Genomic DNA, 12,790 nt, shown 5'->3' on the forward strand with positions numbered 1-12,790 from the left:
AGGAACAGAAGATTGATACAAGTGGAATACAAGCGAAAAAGGTGAAAAGAAGAAAAGTATGGTGACAAGAGGAACAGAAGGGTGTGACAAGAGGAACAGAAGGGCTGTGGAACAGAAGGGATGACAAGAGAAGTGAAGCAGATGCAGAAGACCGCGTCACAACAGGACAATAGGATGACGCTTCAGCGGATGGAGTTCCTGTGGAAATAAGTTGAGTTGTCTCCAAGGATAAGGTCCTTATCTCCAAGGATAAGGTCCTTGTCTCCAAAGATAAGGTCCTTGTCTCCAAGGATAAGGTCCTTGTCTCCAAGGATAAGGTACTTGTCTCCAAGGATAAGGTCCTTATCTCCAAGGATAAGGTCCTTATCTCCAAGGATAAGGTCCTTGTCTCCAAAGATAAGGTCCTTGTCTCCAAGGATAAGGTCCTTGTCTCCAAGGATAAGGTCCTTATCTCCAAGGATAAGGTCCTTATATCCAAGGATAAGGTTCTCAGGAAGACAACGAAGAGGCCATTGGTACCTGTGGTGAAAACCTCCAACGCATCTCTGCACTAGAGAATGAGTGTTGGAACGAGGTGGCTGCAGGGAGGTGGTTGTTGGGGGGAAGGAGGGGTCGCAAACCTGCGACCCCTCCTTGCAAGGGGTCGCAAAAACCCCTTTGCGAGGTTTGCAGGAGGGGTTTGCCGGGAAGAGACTAAGGGGGGTGCAGGGAGTGGGGTTGACAGGTTCCAGGTAGTGCAGGGTCCCGTATGGTGGCAGGTCCCAAGTAGCGCCAGGTCCCAGGTAATGCTAGGCTCCAGATGGTCTCAGGTCCCAGGTTATTTTGAGATAATTTCGGGGCTTAGCGTCCCCGCGGCCCGGTCCTCGACCTGGCCTCCTTTTTGTTACACCCCCCTCCCCTCAGGAAGCAGCCCGTAGCAGCTGTCTAACTCCCAGGTACCTATTTACTGCTAGGTGAAAAGGGGCACATCAAGAAACTCTACTCATTTGTTTCCGCCTCCACCGGGCATCGAACCCGGAACCTTAGAACTACGAATCCCGAGCGCTCTCCACTCAGCTGTCAGGCCCCCCCAGATGGTGGCAGATCACACAGGTCTCCACAGACTACGCCTCAAGAGTCAGTAAAACTGTTCCTGCTTCACAAGACGCTGTTATATTATGCATCATAAACATCCAGGTGTCGTGTCCAATATCTTCCTACCACAGAATTTATGGAATTATTAATTTATTTATTTTATTTATTTATTTATTTATATATATACAAGAAGGTACATTGGGTTTGTGAGAATACATTGGATAATACAGTATTTACATTCTTGTAAAGCCACTAGTACGCACAGCGTTTCGGGCAGGTCCTTAATCTATGGTATTTTAGGCTTGAATGTGCTTGATAGGAAAGATGGTAATTCGCATAAGCAATATTTCATCAAATTTCTCAGCAGGGAAATGTGATGATAGAGGCTTTGTTTGTGGGTTAACAAAGCAACCAAAGAAATTCAAATCGACTGTGTTTATTATTTTTTTATTGTGGTATAACAAAAGTACATAAATATAACATAAAAGCACCGAAGCGCCACATCACACAAAACGAAACAAACGCAGAACAAAGAAAACATGTGAACTACCTGCAAATACAGTGAAAACCAAAGACAAACTGCACACAACAACACATAGAACACAACAGGGATAAGGAGGAACGTAATGAAAGAAGATAAAAAACACATACAAAGGGCACCGGAGCACAAAAACAAAACAAAAAATAAGAAACAGATAACAGATATGTTGTGTCCGATGTCAAGAGATGCAGGTAAGGTGATGTGATGTTGTATTTGATGTCACGGGATGCCTGCTAGCAAGTGCGGTGTTGTCTGATGTCATGCGATGAAGGCAAGTGAGAATGTACTGTAGTTGCTAGTGCTGCTTGTTAGCTGTGCTGAATGGGAGTTATATGTACTTAACTCCACATGGATTCTGTACTTAGGGTTATATATACTTACGGTTATATGTACTTTGTGCTTAGGTTTATATGTAATTTTGTACTTAGGGAAATATATATACTCTGTATTTAGTATAATATATACTCTATACTGATGGTTATATATGTACTCTGTACTACTCTTCCCCAATGTACTCAGTTGTTACAACTGAGGCGAGTCCCACCGTTGGTGACGAAGTATTCAGTAGTAATTATCAAAAGAAGGCACCAAGCCGGGAAGGTTGTGTAGCACCATCAAATGTGCGGAAAAATCATAGGGCACTAAATATCACGAAGGATGCCAAATATGAGAACAGTAACGCATCGAAGTATTCAGTAGTGGTTGTGTAGTTAAGACGTTGTACGTATTTGATTTCGCTGTAAGTGACATATAGAAGAATATTCTCCCATCCCGAGTTCTTCCAAGCGGCTCCGTGCAGATACACTTAAGATTATTTACTGAAAGAATAAGAACTTGAGGCTGAGGGAAACTCTAGACGACCCAAGGACCACCTGTCCCACTGGGTGTTGGGGCGTGTGTGGGAAGACTGTGCTAAGCCACTGAGTGTCACTTACGGGTCCATAATGGTCACTTTGCCTCGTTCTCACCGGCAGTTAGTTTCTGTTGTGCCACAATAAATATACTAACTACTAATACGATGTTAACTTTAGGGAAACAAAGAGTGTTAGAGGATTACGAGTGAGTGTGTAAATACTGGGGTAAAGAAGGGGTGTATTATGAGAGGCAGCGACCATGAGGAGGGTGTGAGGGAGGTGTTGAGGCGGGCAGGTGGGGCCCAGCTCCTCACTCTCCTCCTCACTCTCCTCCAGTAACATTCTCTGGCTCAAGGTATTATGGTATTGTGTTTTGTGGTAAATTTTGTTTGTGTTAAGTCCTCGGTATGTTGGTATTAACTCTGGGCTTGTATTGTTTATGACTATTGTTAAGGATTTATCAAGGAGTAAATGGGAGTTATATGTACTTAACTCCACATGGATTCTGTACTTAGGGTTATATATACTTATGGTTATATGTACTTAGGTTTATATGCAATTTTGTACTTGGGGGGGGGGGGGGGAAATATATGCAGGGAATCGTGAATCTTGATACTTAATTTCTTCTGTAGATCTAATGCGTGAATTATAATACTTCAAACACTGATTTTAGAGCTTTTCTGAAAACGTATACAGGCTTTGATGGGGTCAAGTTTACTCTTAATCTGGGCTATATTGTTACATTTGTAAATTTCGAACGGCTTGTACTAAAGTGTCTACGAACGATGAACTCTTAATTACTAAATTCGTGTACCTATGCTTACTTTAACTATATCTTTATAAGTACATAAATGAATCTTCTATAGAAGAATATTCTTAAACTTGTATCATGATTAAATTTGCCAAAAAACTATATAATGTAGAAATTAAAGTTTTGGCTCATAACAGAATTTTTTTTTTTTTTTTTTTTTTTTTTAATTCTATCGTGCTAACTTATTTCAAAATTTGGCAAATCCATTCTACTTTCCCATACTTTATCACGCCTCATTAGGGGTTAATAAATACCGTAAGGTCAAAACCTTAAATGGTTTTAATTTGCTCTTTAACTAAAACTGTATGTAAACAAAATTAAAAGCCCTGTTTTGCCATCCATATGAGTAATGCATTATTGCTGGTGGTTTCTGACACATGATACGGCCACTTCCTTTTTTACTTTAACATAAAATTGTAAATATTGGCTTAACCACATCATTACTCTAATCTTAAAATCTAAATTACAGATGCTGTACTCTTCACTATTATTAAACGTGATGGTCTTCATGGCTGGAGTGACCAGCCAATATCTAACCTTCCAGGTGTGTTGTAAACTAGAAATTAGCTTTAAAATTGAGCACAGTACTGGAAAGCTCTATACTCTAGTTTATCTAGCACATGGCACAAGTGTCTTAAAATATTGATCTAAATTTTAACACTGCAGGCTCCAGCTCAACGTCACGACTTTGGTACATCCGCTGCTCTTGGCCACAATATTCCCAGCGATACAGGTAGACCACTTCCTGTGCTAAGCGGAGCAATTGGGAGCTTGTCGAGTAGCACTAGCGCAGCTAACGACGCCTTCATCCTCCAAGGCACTGACAGCGGCCTCCCTAATGACGCAGGCCAGAACCGAGGAAGACTTGCTGATGGACGTTACTTCCCACAAGGCTTTCGTAGTGATGTAGCTCCTGGTCCTGTTGTCGGCCAGGGTGTCTTCAGTGGTCTGGGTCCTGTTGGCGGCCAGGGTGTCTTCAGTGGTCCGGGTCCTGTTGGCGGCCAGGGTGTCTTCAGTCGTCCGGGTCCTGTTGTCGGCCAGGGTGTCTTCAGTGGTCCGGGTCCTGTTGTTGGCCAGGGTGTCTTCAGTGGTCCAGGTCCTGTTGTCGGTAGTGGTCCAGCTACCATATTCAGCGGTGGCAGGTTGGACCAGGTGAACGTCCCGCGGGTCGCAGTGGGCAGCACTGGACCTGCTGGAAGTGTTGTCAGACCTGTTGGCGTCCCTCAGGTCAGGAGGGTGGACGATGTCTTCCACCCCACTGTCACCCAAGTTGTCACCATCGATCGTTGCGTCACTGTCACCGACCAAGCCTTCAACAGCGTAGCAGTCACCCTGACTTCCTTCAGCGTGCAGACTGTCACCGTCGGAACACGCTCGGTAAGTTTACGGTGACACTGTGCCATATTAAGATCATAACGGGCACATAATCTGCCGCTAATGACATCCACCTTTTCCTCACAGGTGCTACAGACGCCTGTGGATGACACGGTCGCTCTACAGACGTCTGTCTTTGTCCGGCCAACGTCCGTAACGTTAACGGAAGTGAAGTCTGACTTCAGGATAGTGACGGAGACGTCACTAAGCTACGTGACCCTCGGCCACACGTCCTACGTCATCAGCCAGTACACCTACACCACCACGGCCACCCAGGTGTAAGTAGCAGACACGTGTGCTTGTGTAATGTAATAACTTTGTTAAATTGCGTTAATAAATTCTATATTGCAGGTTGACGTACACAGCGACGGTGGTACACACGAATATTAACACCCAGAGAACTACCCTCACAAACTACCGCACAGTGACAGACACCGTGTACGTTAACAGCGGCTACGGCTACCGTCCTCAATAGTGAAGAGTTTTATAATAAGCGTTTAGACGACTAAAACAAATTTAAGAGGCACGTAATTTATTATTGTAATAAACTTGCCCTGTTAAAATAACTTGCACAAATTAAAGTGTCTTCGAAACTTTAATGTGTTCCTAAAGTACCTGATGCATCTAAAGTGTCCTTTAAATATAGCTACCTGATCTTGACTGGCATTTAAAAAAAAATATTTAACCCATAAACGTCACAAAAGCAGAATTGCTTGCCGTGCATTCCGTTGGAGGTATGCGATACATGCTGGTCTGGAGATTACCTGGTAGTCTGTGTGTGTGTGACACCTGTGTACTCGGGTTGCACAAGTGTCGTATATTATTGCTCTCTCCTTCCACATGCCAGCTAAATTGGAACGAGGTAATGTTGAAACTTCTGCATGATCAGAGGATAAACTTTACATCGGACAGAAGCTGCATCTTCCTGACCTAGAGAACTTTGTGATCCTTTGGGTGATATGCAGTGCAACTGTGTTGAATGTATTGTTGAACGGCAGACAGGGTAGTGGCTGGACTACCTGGTCACGTCAGTCTCGAATGAGAAATTTGATTAAACAGGAAGGATTTATAAAGTTTCCTATACAGTCTTCCCCGTTTGGTGCCTTCTGATAATAACTTGCTTGATATTTACTTGAAAATTTCTTAATGCCACCACTGAACCTGTGGTGTTAAAGTATGTGTTCACCTTTGTAACCATTGTTCCATTTGGTCTTGGACACAGTTTAAGATGAACATACACCCCCCCCTCCCCGCAAGAGTGTTTGCGGGGGATGTTGATAATCGCAACATAAAGATGTTCACGCCAGAGTAAATCGAAAGTTCCAAAGAGGAATCTTGAGGTGCTCAAAGTTGTCTAAGGTTTGGGGGGAAGGAAAGTTGATTGGAATGATGTAATGTGCTAAGACGGATAGATGCAATGTGGCTTCTTGGCGTATACTTTGATAACTGGTCCATAAACACTACCCAACTATCCCATGCCAGTGTCAATCTGGAAAACGATCAGAGGCTTTACTGCCAGTGGCAATGTCCAGGAGAATGCAGAATCCTCCTGCCACAACAGATGATTTTCCAGCCGATTCCCTTTTCGACATTTGATTTTACTGTAACGTTTGCAGATAAGTGCTTGATAGACCTAGCAAAGACTCGCATGAAGAAAAGTTAACTGGACATTTGGGCCTTTTCTTGGATGCAATACTTTAGTTTACACGGTTTACCTGAGAAACTTTTTCTAACTGAGGTTGCTTTGCCACAATGCCAGACCTGGCCTAGCCTTACCCAACACTAATCACCACACGTGACAGCCCAAACGAATCGCAAATAAGTACACGTAACAAGTCATATGCCCGGACACTCTTTCACCTTGGGGACTGAGTGGTAACTATTGTATAGAAGAGCCGGTTCCCTGAGAGTGGTAAGAGGGCGTGATAAGAGGCTAACGTGTGGTCTTGAAGTCGATACCCCCCTCCCCGCTCAGCTCGTTGTTGCCGTGTGGGGGCTTCGTGGACGGCTGCCGGAGTGTGATGCTCCTTGGGACAGTCCTGTCCTTTTCTAGCCTTGTGCTCCTGCTGCCGTCCTCTCCAATTCTGCTGGGCATCTTTTCCTTTTCCTTCTGTTTCGTTTTTCTCCCCCCTCTTCTCCTATCTGCTTGCCGTTTCCTGCCGACCTTTTGCTCGTTCTGGTTCTTCCCTTGGACTTCTTCTATTTTGACGCCCGGGTGCTTGAGGAGGCATGCTCTTGCACCCGTAGTACCCGACGTAGAGAGCGAGGGGAACCTTTTATTGTCAATCCCCCTTTCGTCACTGAACCCGATCTCGACGGACTGTCGGTTTCTTAAGGTGGCGTTTGTGGGGCGTATACTCACGACGCACCCCTAGGAGGCCCCGGCAAGATCGGCGATAGCTTCTTGTTGGGTGTCCTGCCTCTAATTGTGGCTCCATGGTGGGTGTGGGGGCACATTCGTGAATGAATTCTTCTTTTCGTCATGATAACCCCTGTTTCGGCTGCTTCTGGTGTACCTTCTCGGGCTCGTGGGGTGGGCGACCAAGCCCCAGAGTCGGTCCGTATTGGAAGACCGGGCTCTGTAGCCTCTGCTGCATTGGGCCCCGACCTTGCTCCTCCTTTGGCCTCTCTGACTCCTTCCCCTGGCTCCCCTCCCTCCTGTGGTTGGGTCGAGCCCCAAGCCCCCAGTGGTGACTACCTCGTCCCCTGGTGCGGCTCCTTCTCTAGTTGTAACTACTGCGCCTTTTAACCCCTCTCTCTCTGGGGGTTCTCACCGCCGTCCTCGTCACGGCCGCCCTCGCTCGATTCCTTCCAGTTCTGCTACCTATCAAGCCTTGTTTGGTCCCGCGTCGTAGGCCAAATATTTTGATCTCCTCCCTCTTGATTCTGCTCCTCCTGACGATTTCTCCCACCATCGACATCTCGTTGATTCCGTGGATGCCTCCATTACTTTCAACCCCACTCGTCTCGGTACACGTGTCGTTGCTGCTCCTTCTCAGGATGCTGCTTCCCGCTTGCCTGCCTTATCCTGCCTTGGCGAGACCCCTGTTCGGGTCTCGAAGAACGCTCGGTTGAATGCCAGTATTGGCACTATTTTGCTCCCGCCCCATGTTGCGACCGGTGTTCGGGACCTGCGCGACTTCCACGACGATATTCGACATATCCTTGCTGCCCAGGGCCATTCTATTCTCCAGGTGGACACGTTTACTCGTCCCCCTCGTGGTAGTCGCCGTCAACCCCTCCGGGTTGTGAAGATTACCTTTGATGGTAGGACCCTTCCACCCTCTGTCATTCTTGCTGGTGCCAGGTGCTCTGTCCAGGAGTACATTCCTTCTCCTCGGCTCTGCAACAAGTACTGGAGGTTTGGGCATGGTGCCCTCCGCTGCTCCGGGACTGTCTCTCTCTGTCCTTTGTGTGGTGGCGAAGGTCACTCTAAGTCGGAGTGCACTTCTCCCCAGGCTCGTTGCCTCAACTGCGGTGAGGCCCATCCTACCTTCTCCCGTGCGTGTGTCCATTACAAGCTTGAGGCAGCCGTCCTCAACTTGAAGCACCGGGAGCGTTTATCTTTTCCTGAGGCGAGACACCAGGTTCGCCGGCTCCCGCCTTATGCTAATATCTCTTATGCTCGCGTGTTGCGCTCTTCCTCTCCTCGTCCTTCCCGCCTTCCTCAGACTCACAACCGTTTCCGGGCCTTGGACCCTGATGCGCCCACTGCCCCCTCCTCTGTTCCTTTGGGTTCTCTCCCGAAGGATCCTCCTCCTGGTCCTCTGTCCGGGGTTCCCCTTCCTTCTACCCAGTCTGTCGTGTCTCCTGTGTCTTCTTCCTCATCCCCCTCCGATCCTCCTTCCCATCCTCTTCCTCCATCTATCGGCTCTCCCCACCGCCTGTCGGTGTGGGCGGATGTCCATCGCTCTCCTAGCGGCCGTCGTGTGTGCTCTCGTTCGGCTTCTCCTGTTGAGACACTGGAATCCGTTGCCCGGTACGTAGTTGCTGGGACACCGGTCCCTTTAAGTCAGAAGCGTAAGCCTGGCTCCTCTCCTTCCTCTTCCCCGGCGGGTAAGAAGGCTTCGCTTTCTTCCTCAGCTCCTACGTCTGGTTCTGTTGCTCCTTCCCCTCCCGTTTCAGTGATTGCGCCCCCTGTTCCTGCTATGGAGGTTTCTTTGGCCCCTGCTTCCCTTTCGGTTACTGCTCTTGCTGGGGTGCGCTCCCCTCTTTCTACTCCCCCTCTTCCTGCTGCTGTCCTTGACTGCTCCTCTCCGTTGTCTCCTCCTCTTCCTCCTCCTCCTCCGGACCCCGCCCGCCCACCTCTGATCTATTCTCCCGTTTCCTTCCCTCCGTCTTTGCTCAGTTTACCCATGCCCCCTAACCCTGACTTTGCTGACCCTGATCCCGACCCTGATATTCTTTAACGTGCTCTGTTGCTCTTTCGCCTTGGTTTCTTCCTTGTTCTCTGGTTTTGTCCTTTCTCTTCTCGTCGTTGTCCATTCTTCAATGGAACGTTCAAGGTTATTATGCCAATTTCCTCGAACTCCAACTTCTGATTTCGCGGTTTTCGCCCCTTTGTGTCTGTCTCCAGGAGCCAATGCTTGGTGCTCGTCCTGGTCGTTTTCGTGGCTATTCCTTTCTCTTCCCCCCCCCCCAGCCATTGCTGGGGCTTCTAATTCTTCTGCTCTCTTGATTCGTGCTGATGTTCCCTTTGTTCCTTTACTTTTTCCTTCGCCTCTCCATTGTTCTGCTGCTCGTATCTTTGTGGGGAAATGGTACAGTTTGTTCCATTTATCTCCCCCCGAGTGTCCCGCTCTCTCTTCCTGATTTGAAACACCTCCTAGACTCCTTGCCGGAGCCTGTGCTCCTGCTGGGTGACTTCAATTGTCGTCATTCCCTTTGGGGTGACGTTCTGACGAATACCTGGGGTCGCCTCCTTGAGCCGTTTCTCCTCTCTTCTTCCCTGTCTCTTCTGAATTCTGGTGAGCCCACTCATTTGGACTCTCGGACTCGCACCCTTGTCTTGATCTTTCTCTCTGCTCTTCTTCTCTTTACTTAGATTTCACGTGGCAGGTTCTTGATGACCTCCATGGAAGTGATCATTTCCCCATCCTTGTTTCCTTTTTCTCTTTTCGCCCTTCCCTCTTTCCCTAGGTGGCAGTTTGCTAAGGCAGACTGGACCCTATTTACCCTCAGTGCTGCTCTCTCTGACCTCTCCCTTCTGCCTCTCTCTCGCGCTCTCCTCCTTTTTCATGACACTGTCTTCAACGCTGCCCTCCGCTCTATTCCTCGCTCTTCCTCTCGGGGTCCACGGAAGTGCGTTCCCTGGTGGAATGCGGACTGTGCTCGGGCTGTCCGCTGTAAGCGTGCAGCCTGGAAGAGGCACCGCCGTAGGCAGACGACCGATTCTTTTCTTTTCTTTCGGAAAGCGAGTGCGGTGGCCCGTAGGGCCATCCGTACGGCTAAACGTGAATGTTGGGCATCTTATGTCTCAACAATTACGTCCGAAACCCCTCTGGCCCAGATCTGGGAGCGTATCCGCAAGATAGCGGGTAAGTTCGTTCCCGATGTTTCACCGGTCCTTCACCTCCATGATACTCTTGTGGCGGACCCATTGCAGGTCGCTTTCGAACTGGGTTCCCACTTTTCTTCTGTTAGCTCTGGTCTTCATCTTCCCCAATCTTTCCTTCTTTGTAAACCTGTCCTTGAGTCTCGTCCTTTAGATTTCTGCACTCATCTTCAGCTTCCCTATAATGATCCCTTCTCTCTCTCTGAACTTCGTACTGCCCTGGCCCTCTGCGGTTCTACGGCGGCGGGCTCCGATGGTATTCATTATGAGATGCTTCGCCATCTCCCTCCGAGCACGTCTCAGTATTTACTGAGTCTGTATAATCGGATCTGGGAGTCGTCGTCAGTCCCTGAGGACTGGCTCGATGCCGTTGTCCTCCCTGTTCACAAACCGGGGTCTCTGGGTACTTCCCCTAAGGACTTTCGCCCTATTGCTCTCACAAGTTGTCTGTAAACTCTTTGAACGTATGGTTAACGTTCGTCTGATGTGGTTCCTGGAACACCATCACCACCTCTCCCCTTCTCAATTTGGTTTCCGCAAGTGCCGCAGCACGACAGATGTCCTGGTGAACTTGGAGGTCTATATTCGTACTGCTTTTGCTGCGAAGACCTCCGTTGTTGCCGTCCTTTTTGACCTGGAAAAGGCTTACGACACCACTTGGCGTTATCATATCCTATCTCAACTTCATTCTTTGGCCTTCGTGGTCATCTCCCTCTCTTTCTCCGCAGCTTCCTCTCTCGTCGTTCCTTTCGGGTGCGCCTTGGTACCGCTCTCTCTCCCTCTTTTCAGCAATACGAAGGTGTGCCCCAGAGTAGTGTTCTGAGCACTACTCTTTTTCTGGTTGCCCTCAATGGTCTTCTTTCCTCTCTTCCTTCTGGTGTCTTCTCCGCTCTCTATGTCGATGATCTTACCCTTTGTTGTCAGGGTGATGATTCGCCTCTCCTTCAACACCGGCTTCAACTTGCAATTGATGCCGTGTCGTCTTGGGCCACAGATCATGGCTTCAAGTTCTCTACTTCTAAGACTTGTGCCATGACTTTTACGCGGAAATGGGTTGTTCTTCGTCCCTCTTTGTCACTTTATGGTCATCCCCTTGAATACAAAGATTCCGCGAAGCTTTTGGGGTTATTCCTTGACACTCGTTTGTCTTGGTCTCCCCATATCTCTTACCTCCGTGTTGAGTGCTCAAAGGCCCTTACCCTCCTTCGGGTCTTGTCCCATACTTCTTGGGGGGCAGATAGGCGCACTCTCCTTGCTTTACATTCTTCTCTCGTCCTGTCTAAGCTCGATTATGGTTGCCCTGCTTACTCGTCTGCTTCTCCTTCTACTCTTCGCCGTCTTGATGCTTTGCACCATACTGGGTTGCGCCTCAGTTCTGGTGCCTTTCGTTCGACTCCCATCCTTAGCTTGTATGTTGACACTGGCTTCCTGTCTCTCCAGGACCGCCGTGATCGCTACTGTCTTCGCTATCTTGCGCGGTCCTTGCAACATCCTTCCTCTCGCCTCTGTCGTGCTTTAACTTTTACCCCTCCTGCGGTTCCTGTTCCTCTTCACCACCTCCCTCTTTCTGTCCGGTTATCTCGCCTACAGGATTCTCTTTCCATTCGTATTTCTGATGTTTCTCCTCGTGTTGTTCCTTCTTTTCCCCCGTGGAGGATCCCTCTTCCGCGGTTTTGTACATCCTTGACCCGTATCACTAAAGCTTTTACCCCTCCTACGGTTCTAAAACGCCTTTTCCTCGAGCACTTTTCTTCTCACTCCCGCTCTGTTTCTGTCTTCACTGATGGGTCTAAGTCAGCGGACGGTGTTGGCTACTCTGTTGTTTTTCCTGATCGCACTTATATGTGTCGCTTGCCTCCGGAGACTATCATCTTTACAGCGGAACTTTATGCTATTCTCTATGCTCTTCGTCTCCTGCTTTCTCGTTGTCAGTCTTCCTTTGTAGTTGTTGTTGACTCTCGTAGTGCCCTCATGGCCCTCGGGTCCTTTAATCCGGTTCATCCAGTAGTTGTCGAGATCCAGCATTGGCTGTTTCTCGTTCACAGTAAATTTAAGTCGGTTGAGTTTTGTTGGGTTCCCAGCCATATTGGTGTGTTTCAATGAGCGTGCGGATGCTGCCGCCAGGGAAGCTGTCCGCTCTTGTCCCATCTCTCGTAAAGGCATTCCGTATTCCGACTTTTACCCGGTTATCCATTCCTCAGTCCTTACCCGTTGGCAGGCTTCTTGGTTGTCTGTTACTGGTAACAAGCTCCTTAAATGTTGTGTTTCCTCGTGGCCGTCCTCCTTTCACCGTAACCGGAGGTGGGAAACAGCTCTGGCGAGGTTGCGTATTGGCCATACTCGCTTAACCCATGGTCACTTGATGGAGCGCCGCCCTGCTCCTTATTGTCCTAGTTGCATTGTCCCTCTTACGGTCGTGCATGTCCTCCTTGAATGTCCTGACTTCCAGGACGAGCGTGTGTCTTGCTTTCCGACCGCCCCTCGCGGTCACCTGTCCCTCGATAGACTTCTTGGTGACTCGGATACTTTTGATATCGTTCACCTTATGCGTTTTTGTTCTCGTATTGGCATCCTTGGTGATA

At 48.4% G+C, this 12,790-nt stretch overlaps 1 protein-coding gene across 1 annotated transcript; it reads left to right on the forward strand.

Moving 5' to 3' along the window:
• The first annotated feature begins 2,743 nt into the window (after positions 1–2,743).
• On the forward strand, positions 2,744–5,248 carry LOC123745867 (uncharacterized). Its single transcript, XM_045726958.2, has 5 exons — positions 2,744–2,824; positions 3,750–3,824; positions 3,947–4,657; positions 4,742–4,932; positions 5,006–5,248. Exons 2-5 carry the CDS (start codon positions 3,750–3,752, stop codon positions 5,127–5,129), a joined length of 1,101 nt encoding a protein of 366 aa, XP_045582914.1. The 5' UTR covers positions 2,744–2,824; the 3' UTR covers positions 5,130–5,248.
• The last annotated feature ends 7,542 nt before the right edge of the window (positions 5,249–12,790 follow it).

Source organism: Procambarus clarkii, chromosome 88, assembly GCF_040958095.1.
Source record: "Procambarus clarkii isolate CNS0578487 chromosome 88, FALCON_Pclarkii_2.0, whole genome shotgun sequence".
Classification (NCBI taxonomy): Eukaryota; Metazoa; Arthropoda; class Malacostraca; order Decapoda; family Cambaridae; genus Procambarus; species Procambarus clarkii.